The sequence below is a fragment of the Sceloporus undulatus genome, chromosome 1, assembly GCF_019175285.1.
Source record: "Sceloporus undulatus isolate JIND9_A2432 ecotype Alabama chromosome 1, SceUnd_v1.1, whole genome shotgun sequence".
NCBI lineage: Eukaryota > Metazoa > Chordata > Lepidosauria > Squamata > Phrynosomatidae > Sceloporus > Sceloporus undulatus.
In genome coordinates, this window is record NC_056522.1 from 164643776 (window position 1) to 164662989 (window position 19214).

At 39.7% G+C, this 19214-nt stretch overlaps 2 protein-coding genes across 3 annotated transcripts in view; both read left to right on the plus strand.

The window, feature by feature from the left end:
• Nucleotides 1-5242, plus strand: part of SPAG16 (sperm associated antigen 16) — a 510294-nt gene extending 505052 nt beyond the window's left edge. For both annotated transcript variants that reach the window (XM_042446654.1, XM_042446655.1), the window contains one exon: nt 4902-5242. In XM_042446654.1, the coding sequence (XP_042302588.1) occupies nt 4902-5077 (176 nt within the window). In that variant the 3' untranslated portion in view covers nt 5078-5242. The remainder of the gene's footprint in view (nt 1-4901) is intronic.
• A 4123-nt stretch (nt 5243-9365) lies between these two features.
• VWC2L (von Willebrand factor C domain containing 2 like) overlaps nt 9366-19214 on the plus strand; it is a 78450-nt gene continuing 68601 nt past the window's right edge. The window contains exon 1 of the mRNA XM_042446656.1: nt 9366-9756. Within this exon, the coding sequence (XP_042302590.1) occupies nt 9370-9756 (387 nt within the window). The 5' untranslated portion in view covers nt 9366-9369. The remainder of the gene's footprint in view (nt 9757-19214) is intronic.

Sequence of the window (19214 nt, forward strand, 5' to 3'; positions counted from 1 at the left end):
TTCCTTTTCTGCCTATCTTTCTTTAGGCTCATGTGATGTTTCACACTAGGGACAGTGTTCACACATTTTTTCTGTTCTATATACATTTCCTGTACTGTAAACACTTCTTGCTCATGCGAGAAGTGCTGAGCATTGTGAAACTAGCTAACCAAGGAGGAGGGGGGAGAGAACTGCTTTTTGAATATGTGAAACCTTATAAAAGATCTTCAGGTGGGATACACACCGCCATATAGTACGTATTGTATACGTACTAGGGTTAGGAAGGGGCGGTGCTTCCGCACCCCCCTAACCCTAGTTACGTATACAATACGTACAAGATGGCGCCGGCCCTTCTACATGGCCGGCGCCATCTTTACGTACTGGACGCATAGCATCCAGACGTGTCACGGCGCTAATGACGTAGCGAATGCGCCCTTGGCGCTTCGCTACGTCATCCGTGCGCCGCAGAAAGAAGCTCCGAAATGGAGCTTCTTTTTTGCTCCGCGCAGGAGCCGCACGGTTTGGATGCTGCGGATCCCTCGCGGAGCAAATGGCGGCGGCGAGGAAGCGCCGCAAAGCGGCGGTTTGTACCCCGCCTCAGTAACTGAGTTCAGGGCTTGGCAACTTTGGAAAGTCATTTCTTGCTGGACCCACTTCTGCTGTAAAGAAATTTGTTTCCCTAATTCTGAGGTCTCCGGTCCCATTATTTCTGCTACAATGAAAGATATAGGACTTCTCATGCGGTCAGAAAATAACCCAGAATTCACTTAATATAAATTATTCATATATCCGAATGACAATTAAAGAACCAACAGTTGACTTCCTTGGAGCACAGTGCTTAGTAGAACCAAGAAATCTAGTAGTTGTAGGAATATTTGAAGATTTCTCTAGAATCAATGTGGGATTGACTTGCTTGTTTCACAGGTTCAGGGCAAAAGGAGTTCAGCATGACTTTGAGGTTATCACAGGAAAGGAATAAAATGAACTAAATAAAAATTAGCGTGGTTCTCATTCATGGTGGGAATTTCTACTGGGCTGAAGAAAAACAAACAGCAAATCACGCACTTTCTACTGGTCTCTGAAACCTTCATGTCTGTGTGCTACTTTCTCCTACCAGGGATTCTGCTGCCATGATTCGGTCTAGAGAAATGTTTTCATTCACAGCAAGGTGTACAGAGTGTTAGTCCTTCCCTTGCAAATTTGTCTTCTAATGTTAATTATTTATTTTCTCTATTTATTTTACCAATTTCTAGACTATACCTTCTTCACCAAATATACCATCTAATAGTGTGTTTGCATGTTTGTTTGTTTTTAAAGATTACTTTAACAGCAATAGAACTCTTAAGGTGGAAGCAACTAGACAACTAAAGTCTGGAATAAATGTATATTTATATTGAATTTACAGATCTGAAATCTCAAGAAGCTGCAATGTATTAATCAAGATATATATTAAGATAAACATTTTGTATCCATTTACTCCTGTCTTCGTATTTGCTTTTATCTGTGTTTGGTTTGGTTTTTGTTAGCCACTCCGATTTCTCAATTTTGGGAGGGAAAGCTGAATAAAAATGAATATATAATAATACATATTAGAGGAGACGGGATGGCAACTTGGTAAATCAATACAAATGTAAATTCCATTCACTCATGGATCTCAGTCTAGTTGGTATTTAGTCCATGAACAATTTTAGTTTTCACCTTTAAAATGGATTCAGCACCAGCTTTCTGATCTTTGTTGGCAGGGGGACATTCCAAATTTGGATGGCTTAAGGCAGGGGTAGGCAACCTGCAGCCCGCGGGCCGGATGTGGCCCGGCAAGGCCTTGGGACCGGCCCCAGCCCAGTCCTGCCGCCGATTGCCGCCGGGGCCTTTGGGGGGCAATTGTCTATAGAAGCCTCAGAAACATGCATTTATATTAACATTTTTTAAAAAATCAGCAAATTTTTTCATGTGTCCTCCATTTTTTTAAAAAAAAAGTGTCTTCCATTTGAACATTTTGTCCTACATTTGTCCTGGTTTATTTATATATTTAATTTTTTTTAAATTATTTATTTATTTATTTATTTGGCTTCAGCCCCCCAGTTGTCTGAGGGACAGCAACCCGGCCCCTGGCTCAAAAAGATTGCCTACCCCTGGCCTAAGGTACAGAAATCATTGTAGAGTCATAAAGTAAATCGTTCCCAATAGCAACAGCAAGTACATTTATACCGCTTATCAGTGCACTTAAGTACTCCCTAAGCATTTTACAGTGTGTAAGCTATTTGCCCCCAACAAGCTGGGTACTCATTTTGGCAATCTATGGAAGGATGCCAGGCTGAGTCGATCCTAGAGCCCTGGGAGAGAACTCATAACCTTGAGGCTGTGAATGCCTGCAGTACAGAAATTTAACCACTGTGCCAGCAGGGCTCCTCCTTCCTGACTTATAACAACCCTAAGACAAACCTATCATGTGGTTTCCTTGGGCTGAGTGTGTGTGACTTGTCCAAGGTCACCCAATGGGTTTCCATAGCCATTCCTATCTTAATCCACAAGCAGGATAATTTCCTAGGCCATGATTTAAATTCCAGTGCAGTGATAAGCCTTAATGGAATTCCAGACTTAACCAATAGTGCAGGATCACTTTCAGATGGATGACTGTGAGTTCTTACATGGCAGGTGGTTGGACTGGATGGTCCTTGTAGTCTCTTCCAATGCTATGATTCTGTGAGTCAGTTGAAGCAGCTTCAGGATATAAACAGCACATTTGCAGCAGCATGGCTTACAAAAACGAATGGCAAGGTGTCAGGGAGTCTAGAAAATGATCTGTGCATCTCTGTGTAAGGTGTGGTGCTAACTATCTTTAAAGATTGAGTGATTAGTCCCGCCCAAAAATAAATACTGCTCTGGAGCCCTCACAGGACCCAATTTCCCATATACCCTTTGGGGCCAAGTGCAGAAATGGAGGGAGTACCAAGATCCTCTAACCCAGTGGTTCTCAACCTTTGGTCCTCTAGATTTTTTGAGACTACAATTCCCAGAATTCCTGTACAATGAGCATACTCACTGGGACATCTGCGAATTGAAGTCCAAAACATCTGGAGGCCCAAAGGTTGAGAACCACTGCTCTAATCCATTTCATTCTGGGTTTTGGCCAAACTTAGCTTCAGACTTTAGAACAAAATCAGCTTTGGTTCTTCTGATGCATAACCTTCACTGGAAGCCACACAGAAGATATGCCTGTGATGAACCAGGTCCTGTGTATTGATTTTGGTTTAGTAAGCCCATATATAGTTTAGGAGCCACTTGTCAAAGACATAGCATTCTTCCATTCTGATCTTTATGGGCTTTCTTAGCATACTAAGGCATATTGAGAAATAGTTGTGGTGTGAGGTGTTTCAGCACCCACTAGGTTAGGCTCCTGGTTTGAGGTGTTTCTATCTTCAGCCAAAGTCTTATTTGCCCAGGTCTTTTTCCAGTCATTTTCCTGATTGTTAATGTGTTGTTGTTGTTATTATTATTATTATTATTATTATTATTATTATTATTCTATTACTTTTAATAAATTGATTGTATAAAAGTCATATATACCCTTTTTTTAAAAAACTGCTCTGTTTTTCTTTCTAATGGGAAGTGATGTAGAAATGTCCTATGTAAATCGTTACATAGAAATGGAATAGCATGGCTCCAAGGTGAACTGAACAAAACCATTTACATTCCACCCACAATCATGGGAATTGTATCAATAGCTTTTTCCTTCTTACTATTCCTTTGTGAGACCAGGGTCTTTCCAGTTCCATCAGTGAGAAAATAATTTCATACATCTCCATGGACAGACACCTCTTTGTTGTTAGCTGCCATCAAGTCAGCTTTGGCTTGAATAACCCTCTGAATAAGAGGCCTCCATGAACCCTTGATCATCAACAACCCTGGTCAGTTCTTGCAGACTCAGGGCCTTGGCTTCTTTGGTTGTCCATCTGTCTTTCTCTTTTCTTATTGTCAAACTCTACCATTGTGAACTATCGTCTTTTGGTCACGTTATCTCATGATATGGCCAAAGTACAGTGTCCTCAGTCTGGTCATTTTGGTTTCTAGGGAGAGTAGAACTCTATTTCAGCACCCCTGAAACCTTCTCTTTTGCCCTTGCTCTCTCTTTTTCAGTTACAAATAAACCCATAGTCCTTCTAGTGGATCTGGAGTCGCATATGTTTCATATAGCAATTTATACAGTGTATATCCACCGAGACGCATCTGAAATGCAGTGTTCTCCCTGTTCCAAATCTTTGTATGTGTTGTAGTGCAAACATGATTCCTTCAATTGAGGGGGAAACTCTAAACTGCCAACTCTGTTTAACTTGCTGTGGAGGATGGGGAGGGAACAGGGATTTCAGGAAACAGGCCAGAATTTGCCTAGTATGCATAGCAAATGGGTATGCTCTCATGGGCTGCATTTATGTTCCCTTTCAACTCAAGTTTTTTATACATAAGTCTATGATTTAAAAAAATAACATTCTACAAAAATGTATGTTTTTTGCCATACAAAGCAACCTGCTGAAGAGCTATGTACAAAACAAAACATACTGATTTGCATAGTTAATTTAAACTCTGTTTTTGCTCCATTTGTAGTTCATATTTACATCCTTAGCACAGAATGAAGTCTGGGGTAAAAATATGTCAATCTTACATTAACTAATAGTTCTCACAGTGCTTTACCTGAATGGCAGTGTGAAATCCTAAGATTCATTTAATGGCTCTGAAATCTAATCTCTTTCTAATATTGATTTGCTCATCTTTTTATCATTGTGAAAGTGAATAATGATCTGCAGTCATGAGTCTGTGCAGGAAATGAATAAACTGAATGTTAGAATCCACACCTTGTGTTGTGACGGTGCCAAAAGTTGCCCCTGTGTCTCCTAGACCTCTGATCAGATTGCTTTACATTACAGGTCGCATTGTAGCTCTTGCAAGCAATGATGGAACTGTTAAGACGTTAGAACTCAAGTCGGGGCAGCTTTCCAGCTTGTTGGGCCACGAAGATGAAGTTCAGAGTGTCACGTTTGACCACAAAGCGGAGCATCTGCTTTCGGGTGGCTCCGATGGCACTGTTAGAATTTGGAACTGAGACACTTGCCGACTCTTTGGTCTCATCCCAGAGAAATTCTCAGGCCACCTCCCAGCACTGGAGCTGGCTTCAGACGCATTCACCGTTTCATTCTGAAGTAAAGCAACAGCATGGAATCCCAAGTTTCTGTATCTCAGTTTGATTAAAATATATATTTCTATTTCAACTGCCTTTTCGCCTTTCTGCATGTTTATTTGTTTACAAGGAATGCATTTTAAAAAGCTATCATTTGGCATTTCCATAGAGAGAAATGGCTTTACAATGACGCCTAATGACAGAGAAGATGAATTGCAGGAGAAATTTTTTTCCTTCCCCTCCCTCCCTTTCCCCCCCTCAAGGCACTACAGCCAAAGCCACAACAGAACAGTGATATCTTTCACTTATTACAGCCTTGGAAGAGATCTACATCATGTGCTTTAACATCCAGATAGATAGATAGATAGATCCCAGACACACACACTCCACTTGGTAATTCTTCCCAAAAAAGAAATGATCTTGGATGACAGCAAGGCAAGAACGGACAAGGTTCAGACCAATGCCTTGGCAGTGTACCCTTTATCTCATCCTTCAGTAAGCTGCAGAGAGCTTCCACCTACCCACTGCCACTTCCTGGAAGCTAGCCCTGCAGTCTGGTCTAAGATCTTGAAACTGACAGATGTGTCTCCTCCCTCCCTACACACCTTTCTTGCTCTGTATTTTAAAAAAAATCTAGCTGTAGAGTATATTTCAGAATACACTTTTAGTCTATTTTAGAGTGTTTTAAGAAGTAGGGGGGGAAATACCTCCTGCCTAAGGAAGGGGTCCAGTGTGGTGCCACTGAGTAGATGCCCAAGACTTGCTTTCCTTCGCCCAGAGGAGCCATCACGTTCCGCCTGCAAAAGGATGCAAAGGGCTGGCTGCTGTCCGTGGTGCTGAAGATGCTCAGCTGCCTGGCAGAAGGCGCGCCGGAGGATCAGCTGCCCAGAGGCTGCTCTCCAAGGTGCTGAATCTTGCCCAAAGTTGCTGCCTTGCTTGAGATCAATCCCAGCACTTGCTGTTTGGGGGAGAGCCTCTGGAAAAAAGCAGAACGCCAGGATGGTGCTGCTGCTGCTGACTGCATTCCTGCCTGGATTGGCTCTGAGCTCCAGCATGCTGTTGCCGTTCCTGGAATTGGAAGCATAGCGTATTCTCCACCCTTGCATGCCTTGGTGCAGATATACCCAGGGTAGTGCTCCAATGGGGGCATTTTTTTGTTTCATTTTTATTTTTTTATTATTATTATTGTTATCATTGGAGTGGAACTGAAGCTTGCAACCAAGGGATCTAAGGAGATAAAAGAAGAAGCTGGCCACAATGGGCATGTTTTTGGAGTGTGGTTTGATACAAAGCAGCCTCAACTCTAGAGCCCTCTATGGTGACTGGCTTTGAATCCCAGAACAGGGTGAAAGCCTAGGTTTTGTGGTGCGTCGGCTGGATTGCTTTGGTGGAATGGGAGGCTTTGGGGAAAGAGATTTTCCAGGACTGGCTCTTGAAAATGTAATTGAGATAAATTGCTGTTTCTGATACATCGATGAAGGATCCCCCCACCCCCCCAATGGTGGCTTGTGACCCTTTCCAGCTTTCATCCTGAGTAGGTGAGTATAGATGTTTTTTTCTCAAAGGGGTGGCAATGTAGAGTTCTCAAAAGCTTTGGAGTAGCTTAGAAAGAGATTTCATTTCATTTATTTTTTTAAAAAGAAATTGACAACAAATAACAAAATGAACTTTAGTGGTGTGTTGCTAGCTTCCCAGAGCTTGCTTACTTGTTTGGGTTTTTAACCTATGGCATAGATCTTGATGCCTTCCCATTTCTCTTCTCTCTGTCAAGATGTAGGCTGAGGTAGTTGTTGCAATAAAACCTAGGCTGATCAAACCCTGTTAGAAAGTGTGTTTGCCCATTTGAATCCTTTGTGAAGTCTGTTTTCGTTGTAACTACAAAACCTGATTTTTGTTAAGTGGTTTGGTTGGTCCCCATTAGGAATAACTTCTTTGCAATTTGATTGTTTTCTAAAGTTTCCACAGCTTTGAGCATGGCAGACTGAAGCCTACCTGTAGCATGCTAGCGACTCCCTGTTAGGATCTGAAAGGCAGGGCAAATGAATTTGCAGCACAGAGACATAGACAACAGCATGACTGGAACAAATACTCTTTTCCCCAGGATAGAATGTGCCCTATGGTAAAGGTATATCCTCAGTGTCAAGTAATGAAATATTCTGAGCAGGGTTGTGAAACCTCCCGTCTTTCTCCTTCTTTCCCTCCCTCTTTCTCTCTCTCTGTCTTTCTCCATCTCCCCTCCTTCTCATCACTGAAAAAACTGCTTTGTCAACAGGATCATTTAGGTTGTTCTGCAAGATGCCTTTTCCCTGAGTCATTCTTGTTTGGCATTATTATTATTATTATTATTATTATTATTTTACTTTGACTTTATAAACTTGTATACATGTGTGCATATAAATCATGTGTGCGTGCTATGAAAATTCTGGATATCCCCACAATAATTTAACACAGACCACTGTTAGACAGTTGGTCCCAGAGAGCAAGATATACAAAAGAGGTAAGGTGATTAATATTTTGCTCAGGGCACCATATTCAGTAAACAGAAATGTTTCTCACTCCTAGAATGTCCTCATTACAAATGTGTTTAGAATACCTGTTTCCTGATCAGTTTCATAAAAGGGAAGAAAACTGTCCATGCCACCTTGTTTCTCTTCAGGGCTTGGGTTAGAGGAGTAGTAGAAAAGAAAGGCTGTACATTTGGATGAAAGTGAGAGAGAACTGACTGCAGCCAATAGTAAAGCAGGAAAATAGAAGTAGCATCTGAGGGAAAACCAAGGTTCTCCTTTATTTTAACATCAGACAATTGTGTGAACTCTTTCCTTTCTGAATGCCTTGGGTCCTCTATGCCTTTGTGGAGTCATGTCGGGTACTCACTTGGCCTGGCCTTTTGAAACCATTTTGTGAAGATCTTGGATTGGTATTGTATATGCTGCCTGTGCTTTTGCATTTATTTATTTTAGACTGTCATCAGCTGTCTTAGTAAGACAGGGCAAGGAAAGTGCAAACCAAATTGATAATTATATAGGAAACTTAAGCATGAACGTAGCCACTCTGGTGCAACCAACACTTAATCCTCATACATATGGATACCACCATGGTGTCAAACCTGTAGAGAATACAATGAGGTCTTCTTCCTAGAAAAAAAAATCCAACATGAAGTATTATTAATAATAGAGTACAATAGACATTTAAACATGGCTTTCCATTATAATACTGCAACAGGAGTAATTTTTGCACAACTAGGGCCAGAAACAGTGCAGCCTTTTCTTCCTATTGGAAGTATAAATGTAGTTACATTTCAGAGGGTTTTCTCCCTTTTTTCTTAAGCTCTTGTTTTTCATTAAAGCACCTGACATACGTCCATCTTGGTTTTAGTTAACCATTTGAGATGGGTTGGAGTTAGTATTGGCTTGTAAGCTACAATTAGGTAGGAATGATTATGGTAATTTGGTCTAAATCCCATTCTTTAAAGGCTCAGTTCATATGTGATTCATCCTCTCAGCAATTTAGTAAAGACCCACCCATAGGAATGAGTAAACAAACATACATGTCAGTTCAACTATAAACAAGGAGTTCCTTGTGTCTGTATGTATAACATAATTCACATTCAACAGCTGAATGTATGCATGCATGCCTTGTCTAATGTGTTCAACACATAGAAGCTGACTAATGTCAAAAGGCATCAATTCTAACCTTATCTGGCTAACAGGCATGTTGTCCAATCCAATTTGCATTGACATTCATTTATAATTTTCTTGTTAGGATAATATGTGCATCTTCTGGAGAAAAACTGAAGGCATGCGGACCCATCTTGCACTCCTTTAAACCATTGCATTCAGCTAGTGAAAAGTGTTCACATGAACTGTCAAACTCTACCATTGAGGCACACATTGTGCTTGCTATCCCAGTTCACCAGTTCCAAGCAAACTCTTCTATAGAGAATGTCCAAGTTGTGTGTACATTCTCCCTTTGGCTTTTTCAGTATTGTGCACAAGAGTTGATGATGAACTGGTTTCATTTTATTCCTTTCAAAACTGGTAGAAAGACAAGATTTCTAATTAGTACATGTTTGGTATATAATAGAAGCCCTATAATATATATATGTTTCAAGTTGTTCCTGTTTAAAATATTTGTTTTCAGCTCACCACCCTGGCCTCTCCATGGAAGCATCCGTGTATATCTGATATTAGGACCATACGCAGACACTGAGGAGTGGGATGGCTCTTCATGAAGTCTGCATATTACTGTTGCTAATTCCTGGTTTGGTTACTCCAGCTGCCTTCAACCATGAAGACTACCCTGCTGATGACGGCGAACAGATCTCAAATAATGATAATAACCTGATCTTTGATGACTATCGGGGGAAAGGCTGTGTGGATGACAGTGGTTTTGTATACAAACTGGGAGAGCGGTTTTTTCCAGGGCATTCCAATTGTCCATGTGTCTGTACTGAGGATGGGCCTGTTTGTGACCAACCTGAATGCCCCAAAATCCACCCAAAGTGTACTAAAGTGGAACACAATGGATGTTGTCCAGAATGCAAAGAAGTGAAGAACTTTTGTGAATACCATGGGAAAAGTTATAAAATCTTGGAGGAATTTAAGGTAAGACCACTTCAAATTGATTGACTGATTGATAGACCATATATATTCACATATATATACACTATACCAGATGCTACACCAATCACTTCTTGGACAGAGTTTTCCCCAGATTCATTAACCTGTTGTCTGTAACATACTGGGAAAATATATGACTATATTCTGTAACTCTGTGATGATCCAAACAAATTGCCATACAGTAGGCCCTTTGTATCCACTGGGGTTTGGTTCCAGTACACTCTGTGGATACCAAAATCCATGGATACTCAAGTCCCAGTAAGATGGTGCCACTTGTATAAAATGGCAAAATCAAGGTTTGCTTTATTTATTTTGTATATCTTTTAAAAATTCAAACCGTGGATGCTTGGATACATGGATTTTAAAAAACGTGGATATGGAGGGCTGACTGTATTATCATCATCAAGGGGGAAAATAAAGGAAGTGTTACCCAAGGAAAAGTGGGGGGACTCGGGTGTCCCCACAACTTCTCTTAAAAACCTGGGGAATTAGTTTTGCACAAGGAAGCTTATGAGAGGCTGGGTAACTTGAGGATCCTTTCCACATGTGTGTACCAGTACTAACTGAGGAAGGCTCCAAGTTTAGGTGAATTAAGAAGGTTTTTATTCAGAAATACATGAGGCTGCAACCAAACATACAAGAGTAATTCAGACGGGCACAGCACTCAGAGCTAACCAAAATGGAAGTATGGAAAATGGACAGTGAAGTTTTAGAGGTGCAAAGGGGTGATATTTACCTGTCCTGGAGAGATGACCACAGAAAGTGGGATGTGGCTTAGCCCAGGTTTTGAGGGCAACACAGTTAATACACAGAGCACAGACTAAGGATCAACTTTGGGTACGGCGGCTAGTGTTGGAACTGATATTTATATCTGGGAACCTATCCTCAGGGAATATGCTATAATGTAACAAAGACCTGATGGTCTTCCCAGGAATTGACAATGGGATTCCAGACCAGTTGATGGCTTTAACCTCAAGACTACAAAAAAACAATGATTAGATTAGAACAACCCCAGGGTATATTGATAAGGATGTTGGCTGGGAACATGTCAAGGGATAGTTAGGAAGCGTTGGCTTACTGCCTTGGTGCACTGAGACCTTCTTTGTCTCTTGGTAGAAAAAGATATGTAGAGAGCTTGATGGGGAGATAGAAGTGATCAGCAAACCCATTTAGCTTTTGTCTCAGTATTATCTGGGTCCTTCCACCTGTCTTTGAGTCTCCATTCCTTCCCATGGAAAAGTCACCTGATGTTCCAATGGTTATAGTGACCTCTTAAGAACATGCCAGGCTCAAGATATGAAAATATGGAGACCCAAAATATATAATCACAAAGCATGCAGGATATATTAACAGAAGGGAACTAGAAACAAGTCAGACTATCAATTTTCATCCAGTCTTGCTAAATTCTGTATTTTCTACCAGTGGTATGTTTGATTTCAATCAAGTACATGTCACATGAAATTATACTTTTGGACTGTATGATTTGCAAGGCTATGCAACAGAGGCCTGTTACAGACAGCCAAAATGAAGCTGCTTCGAGTCACTTTGGAGATATGGTATTTCAATGATACATGCGTCCTAAGAGTCCAAAGGCCGCACCAAAGCCACGCTCCAGTCCTAAGGACTGGAGTGCAGCTTTGGTGAAGCTTCCAGACTCTTAGGATTCATGCATCATTGAAATACCATACCTCCAAAGTGACTCGAAGCAGCTTCATTTTGGCCTGTCTGTAACAGGCCAAAGTCATGCATTGGTCCCAAAAAAAGATGGTGTTCCTCTGCTTTCCTAAAGCACTCAAACTCTTTGACCATCTTGGTAAGGATATCCTCAGAAAGCTTTACAGTCTATGGGCTGAATTGTACAGGCTACCCTAGAAATATAGTCTTTATACTATTTTTTAGATGTGCAGTTGTAGTCATATGAGTGCATTCATGATAGACTCATGATTGTAGGGTTCCAGATCTATAGATATGAACTGTCTAATTAAAGACAATAATAATTGTAAGCCACTCTGAGAGCCTTTAGGGCAAAAGGGTGGGGTATAAATACTCTAAATAAATAAATAAATAAATAGGAAATACTTTCTAACAACAAATACTAGTGGAAACAATACAAACCAAATCATGTTCGATATTTGTTCTACAGGAATAGGTGCTTCATTGCTGACCCTAATATCATTCCAGTATTTCCAGTATATTGCAGGAATATATTTCCACTACAAAAAGGGATTTTATGAAAGTTAAGTTAGCTTCTGTGATTGAAATCAGTCTACCCAGCCTGACAAATCATAGGACCTGTTCCCTTTCAGCCAGTTGAGTAGTTTTGGTCCATTGATGGTAAAGCAAATCTTTGCATACATTTAACCCTAAGCATTGATAAGCCCCAATAAGCCCATAAGTGTACCCTATTGGGAGGAGGGGGAGGAATCACTTTGTTCATACGAAGGCAGTAGGCCATGTAGAGTCAACCCTGTCCACAGTTCTCCAGGATCACAGACAGACCTTATTTCCATCTGGACCTCAAAGATCACCTGCTATGAATGTCAATATAAAAATAATATGCCACTTAGAGTCACATAACCATAGGGGCCTGGGCCTTCTGAGCACTATTCTGTTCCTGGGGTTTGAACTGAATCCGAATCATCTCCATCAGTTTTCTCCATCCCTTATTCCTTTACAATTTTCAAAAACCTGTTATTGCAGTGAAGTTCGATTACACTTACAGTGAGATCTAGTTCATTCACGAACTCTGCTTTTCCCCCCACATGTAAATGGCCACATTCCCCAATGTGTATGCACTTACATGCACCCAGACATTCATACTCACCATTCCCAAACAGTCATGATGACAGTGTGACAAGCGCTCCTCCAGTCACAAGAATTGTGTTTAAAAAATATCCACTGCTGCCTGGTTCACACATTGTGGGTATAACCCAACCAAGCCAAAGTATTTTACGAACCCCATTTATTTAAAACATTTTTGTCCCGCCTTTTCTCAAAAGATTTCAAGGAGGCTAACAAAATTATCCATTAATTTTGGGAATTCAATGTGTTTTATTAGGACTAACAGGCTTTAAATATGTTAAACTTTGCTGGATCTCAGGCCTTATGTTTCCTGAGTGCATACCATGGAATAGTCAGGAGTGTTGACATGTATGGATGGAGTTCGGTCTGTATCTCCTTCAAAATGTTGCTGACATTGAACTTTTTCCCCTCTTCAAGTTCACCAGATGGTTTGTTACATCTATAGGAGACTCACTATCTTCTGATAGTGTGGATTATGCAAGAAATCCTTTCGCTTTGCTACTCTAGTCTGGTAGATAGAGCTTGAAGGATCTGTTAAAGCATAAAATACCTCTAATCCAAGCAATCTGTCTGGACTAAATTGTTAGCAACAGTGCTATGAAGACATTGTCAGGAAGACTTGAATTTCCTGATTTCCTGATACTCATGTATTATCACCATCCCAGGAAAATACAGCTGTTTGGAGGTTGTCCACATGGCACTTTGTTCATATGAAGGGGCTTGCTATGTGGTGCCACTAATTACTCCATATCAAACCATCTTCTCTTATGCAAATGAAGATGGCAAAACACCAGTCATCAGTGTTGTATAGGGAAGGAGCCATTTTGCATGAGGAGCTTGTGCAAGGAATAGCCTACTAATGAAAACATGTTCAAGGGTTTCTCAGATTTTTTTGATGGCAGATGAAACTGGGAATTAGTGGAATGAAATGGCCAAGAGAATGAGCTACGAATCTGGAAGCCATTGCCTTAAATCTAACCTCAGCTCCCACTTCCCAAAGTGGTTTTAAGCTAGCCTTTCTCTCTGAGGCATCTCCAATATAGGGATAATACTATAATGCTGTGACAGTCCTTCAGCAACAACAATAACCAATTTCATGCCTTACTACAACTTCAAAGTAGCTTGAGTGAAACCCACCCCATTCTTTTTCTTTCTTGTTTCACCTTTAGTGAAGACTGATTTTCTTCATCTGGGAGAGGTGAACAGGGCTGATGAATAGTGGAATTACTTAGCTGTTAAAAATATTGCACACAAACATCTCTTCCTTTCACCTGGGACTGTGTATGGCTATTACAGCATTGCAGTTAAACTAAAATATGCTCATGAAGATCCTTGTAAACTGGAATACATGACAATGAGGTAACAGTAGACACTGAACTACAGAAGAGCATCTTATGGGCCACGTTTTTTTACTCTTTTCCTGACTTGATCCTACTTCACAATGCCCCATTCATGAAACTCCCATCCATACACTGAATAGGTCAAGGCTAGCTCAGCTCAAGCAATATCACAGGTCTTTCATAGAGAACATATAAACCATCACATTTTTCGACCCTTGGGATTTGTTTGGGGGGTCAGCTTGGGCACTTACATAGAAAGTTTTCGATTGGTTGGTTTCCACAAATGACCTAGACCCAAACCTTCTGAGTGGTCATTTATTGAATAAACCTTGTAAGAAGCCATTTGTCTGAATTTAATAAGAATACAGTATCTAAGGTGTGCTGCATTAGTATTACTGTTAATTGGCTAACTATAAAGGCAGCATGAAAGAATCAATGCATCCGAGGCTTTTCTGTGTTCTGGATAATGCCATACATAAAATATACTTTACAGCAACAAAGAAGGAAGCTCAGTTAACAACACTCCCATAAATTTCATATCCTGCTTTCTAGGATGATATGATCAGTCTTAAACTATACAACCTGCCTTAAAGGAGTAGTTAGGGATCTATTAGTTCTCCTTAGATCTTGCAATTTTTCTGGAAGCTCAAACAAGAGTAAGCAATAGAGAATGACAATCTAGATGCTGCTGTTTTTGAACCACAGCATATGTATTTCTGCAAAGGGTTGGACCAAAGTGCAAAGTACCAGCTGCCCAATGTCTGAACTAGAAGTGGCTCCTCATTTTACCCCAGGAAAATGATATCCAACTGCTGTTCGAACCACGATTGGTGCTGAAGGAATCTAGATGGATTTACTAGTCCAGTGCTCCTAATGTAAGCATAATCCACCACGCTATTTACTAGATACCATTCTTGGTAGGTATTGACAGGTATTCAATGCCTTGCCTGCTTTGAATAGCAAATAAAGTTGCTACTAATTCCATCTACCATCAAAACAAGAAATGGGGCTTTTGCGAAATCTAATAAAATTTCTCTGAGGCGTTTCACATTGGCACCAAGTGGCACACAAAGTGAAATGTTGAAGCCCTTGAGAAATAACATGGGAAACAAAAAGAGCTGTTGAGAGGTTATTGAACCATCTGTAGATAGCATTTTTAGGCCTCAATGGCCTACTTTAAAAAGTGAAGTATTCCTCATCCAGCTACATATCTCTGCTAATCGATTCTTGCATCCTGATCCTACGAAAAGCAAGGATTGTAGTGAAAGTAAATATATTTAGGGAGGTAGTGTTAAAGAGTTCACTGTCCTTAGATCCAACAAGTTATAAGTGTATCTCAGCCAGAAAAGTGACTAATGGGAATATTTACCTGATTCCAGGGAATGATTCCTTACTACTTGAATATGAACTCAAACCAAGTTGAGACAAAAACAAAAGTCTTGATTTTTCCCTAATCCAGAGCTATTGCTTTCTAAATGCCTTCATTTTATATTCCATTTGGTCTCAGGTGTATGAGGTTTGTATTGGAAGATAATGAATAGTTTCATCTACTTTCAGAAAGAGGTTTTCTATAGTATTTTACATTGCTTCATACCGTTCTCTGGAGGACTTCAACTAATTTATTATATTGAATTCATTTGGTATAATTCATCTTCGTGATGCTGAACAGCTTTTTTCCTGATCTCAGCTTTCATTTTAAAACAAGATGGCAATCTTAATAAGACATTTCTCATTTCTTCCCCAACGACAATGTTTTTAATGTTGTCAGCTGTGGGTTCCTAGACTTTCCTCCTTGGAAAACTAGCATGAAATTCTAACTTTCAGGGGAGAAAACTGAACAGAAAGGCTGCAGAGGAATTTCCTCCATTCAAAATGCTACTACATGATCCCCCAGTAGAGAATCAAGCTGGAAAATAACAGTGATGTAGACTTGAGTCGACTGACTTGGAGTCAAGTTGGACTCAACTCCACATAAATGATGCAGTGACTTGACTTGACTCGACTTGCAACTTGTATTTTGTTTAGTTACCAACTTGATGTTCCTGGGTTTGGAAGCCGACATAGAAGTCTACTTGGTAGCCTGTCTTGACTGCGAACAGGAGGATAGGTTAGATCCTTCTGAAGATATTTTCCTAGGAGCAACAGGAGATGAGTATTGCCCTCAGAGCTGAACACACATTTGTTTCTCAGAGGGGGAAAGGACAGCAAATGTGTTAGGCAATGGGCTTCTTGAGGTCAGCAGTCTGTCTCTGCTACATATCAGAGGTGTCTCTAAAACTTGCTTTGGAGGGATCATCCTTAAGCAACTCATTGCCTAACGCATTTGCTATCCTTTCCCCTTCCCCGAAACAAATACACCCTTTCAGAATCAGTCTTTCTGATTCTTTTTCCCCCAATAGTTTTTATTAATTTTAATATATACATAACATGCCATACAAATTCAATTCCATACACATATAAACATAATCATAACAATACACTTAATCCTACAAAACAAATACTATACTATAACATTACATTACACCAATCATACTACAACCATTTGTTACTTCCTTATTGCTGGCTGGGAACTATTTTCTTCCTTTTATAGCTTATCGGTTATCTGTAAATAAAACTAAATAAATCTTCTTTCCTTTCTTTATGTTTATAATCATTCCATTCCATTGAATTATTTTATAAGCTTGAATTCACTTTAATTAAATGTAAAATTTTCCATTAACCTATCTTCATCAAATTAATTATACTTTAATCAGTCTCTACCCCCAGAGTTATTATTTTTCTCTATTTCAGTCAAAGATAGTCTATTATTTTTTCCCAATCTATTTTTGCACTTGTTTGAATTAGTGTTTCTTAATCCTTTTGTCAATTTATCCATTTCAAGTAAATCCAACAGCTTAAAAGTCCAGTCTTCAATCACTGGAATCTCTTCATTTTCCCACTTTTTGGCATGAATTATTCTTGCCACTGATAACATATAAAATAAAATTTTAGCAAACTTTTTCTCAGTTGCTTCATCTAACATATTTAACAAAAATACTTCTGGAGAAAATTTCAAATCCATTTTTATGACTTTCTTAATTTCAAAGTATATTTGTTTCCGGGATTTTCTCGTTCTTTCACATGTCCGCCACATGTGGAAGATCGATCCCTTTTCTTTACCACATTTCCAACAATAATTACTACAATTATTATACATTTTGCACATTCTATCAGGTGTCAAATACCACTTAAAGTAAATCTTGTAGTAACTCTTTTTAACCATCTGGCAACAATCTCTTTTTCCACGTTAATTCCCATTGTTGAAATTCAAAAGCATAACCAAAATTTTGTGACCATTTGATCATATTTTCCTTTACAACTTCTTCTTCTGTAAATATTTTCAAAATACACTTATACACTCTAGATAACATGGGGCCCGAACAGACAGGACACAATAAATCTGCTTTGGATCGTTTTGGGGGTATGCGGTTTCAATGACACATGCATCTTAAGAAGCCAAAAGCTGTGCCAAAGTTGCGCTCCAGTCCTTAGGACTGGAGCGTGGCTTTGGCTTGGCTTCCGGTCTCTTGGGATGCATGCATCATTTAAACAGCATACCTCCAAAGTGATCCAAAGGAGCTTTATTTTGGCCTGTCTATTCGGGCCCTTAGATTTTTGGTCATTAATTCTTCCTCCAATTCGCTCTTTCTTTATTATAAAACAGATAGACATGCCAGCCAAATCTCAAATTTACACTTATATTCAATAACTCTTTATCCTTTAAATATAACCAATCTTTTATTAGTCTTGTCTGATTCTAATGCTCCAAGAGGGGCAAAAAAAAAAAAAAAACCTTTAGAAGGATCCAGCCTATCCTTATCCTCTAACTTTGTGTACATCCTTTTGATTTTCTAGTCATTGAATTTCCACCACCGTCACCACCGACACACAACCTTTTTTTTTCCTCTGTTAAAGTTGGCTCCCAGACTTGAGACTTGACTTGAGACTTGGAGTAAAAGACTTGAATGCATCACTGGAAAATAGGCTATTGTGTTAAAATGGGTTGCTATTACTCAGTCCCACTTCATGGACAGTAAGTAGTGAGGTGCAAGGATAGGGGTCTCCTTCAGCTAAAGGGACAAATTCCATTGCAGAGACATTCTTGAGGGCTGCTGTTCAGTGCTTCACTGAGCCAAAGCCTAAAGAATAGGAACAAAAATTCCAATAGGCATTGACTTAAAGCTTTTGCTGATAGTAAGTGAGCCTTAGGAGATGCATTCCAAAACTTTTGAATATGAAAAGTGTAGAAAAGCAAGAATGGAATCACAGAAGACTGGATTTGGATTGCAGGGGGGCCAGATTTAGCCTCAGGACCTTTCCCCTATGTATGTGGTCCATGTATTGTCAGTTCTAAGCATCGGGATTTTCTTATAATCACTACAGACTGTGATGTTACTGTCATTCCCCTCAGACCATCCTGTTTCCACTAGTGTAGTTCTTGTGTGCCTTCAAGTCATTTCTGACTTAATGGTGACTCTAAGGTGAACTTATTATGGGGCTTTCTTGACAAGATTTGTTCAGAGGAGGTTTGCCATTGCCATTTGTCAAAACAAAATAGACAAAACTGTGATCCTCTCAAAATTTAAAAACATTAAACAATCAATCTAATTACAACAGTAATATAAAAAATACATTAAAATATTTTACATACAACCCCCCCCCCCAAACCCTGGAACAACCAGTGCACATCCTTCTACTCCAACCAGTTAAGGGCTGAAGGTTAAGGGAAGTTAAGGGCTTTTTAAGTAGGGGAGTCTTTGCCTACTGTTATAAAAGAAAACATAGTGGGGAAAAGTTGTTCCTGTAGCAGGAAATTCCACAGTCTGGGAGCAGCTATCAAGAAGGCTCTTTCTTAGGTTGTCACCAAATGAACTCGAAGATCATAAAACATGAGCAGGCTTATATCAGTTGATACCAGCCATCAGGTAATAGCAATACAAATAGCAATAGTGCTTTAAATTTCTATACCACCTCATAGTGAACTAAGCTCTCTCGAAACAGTTTACAATGTGTTCGCCAGTTGTCCCCAACAAGTTGGAAACTCATTTTACTAACCTATAGGCTGAGTCAACCTGGAGTCTTGTGGGTTCGATAAACTGGATCTAAACCATATAAGGTTTTTTAGGTTATAGCCATTACTTTGAATTGTGCCCAGAAATGGATCAGCAGCCAATAGAGCTGTTTCAAGGAGGGGAAGCTACTACAATTCTATTATTATTATTATTATTATTATTATTATTATTATTATTATTATTATTATTA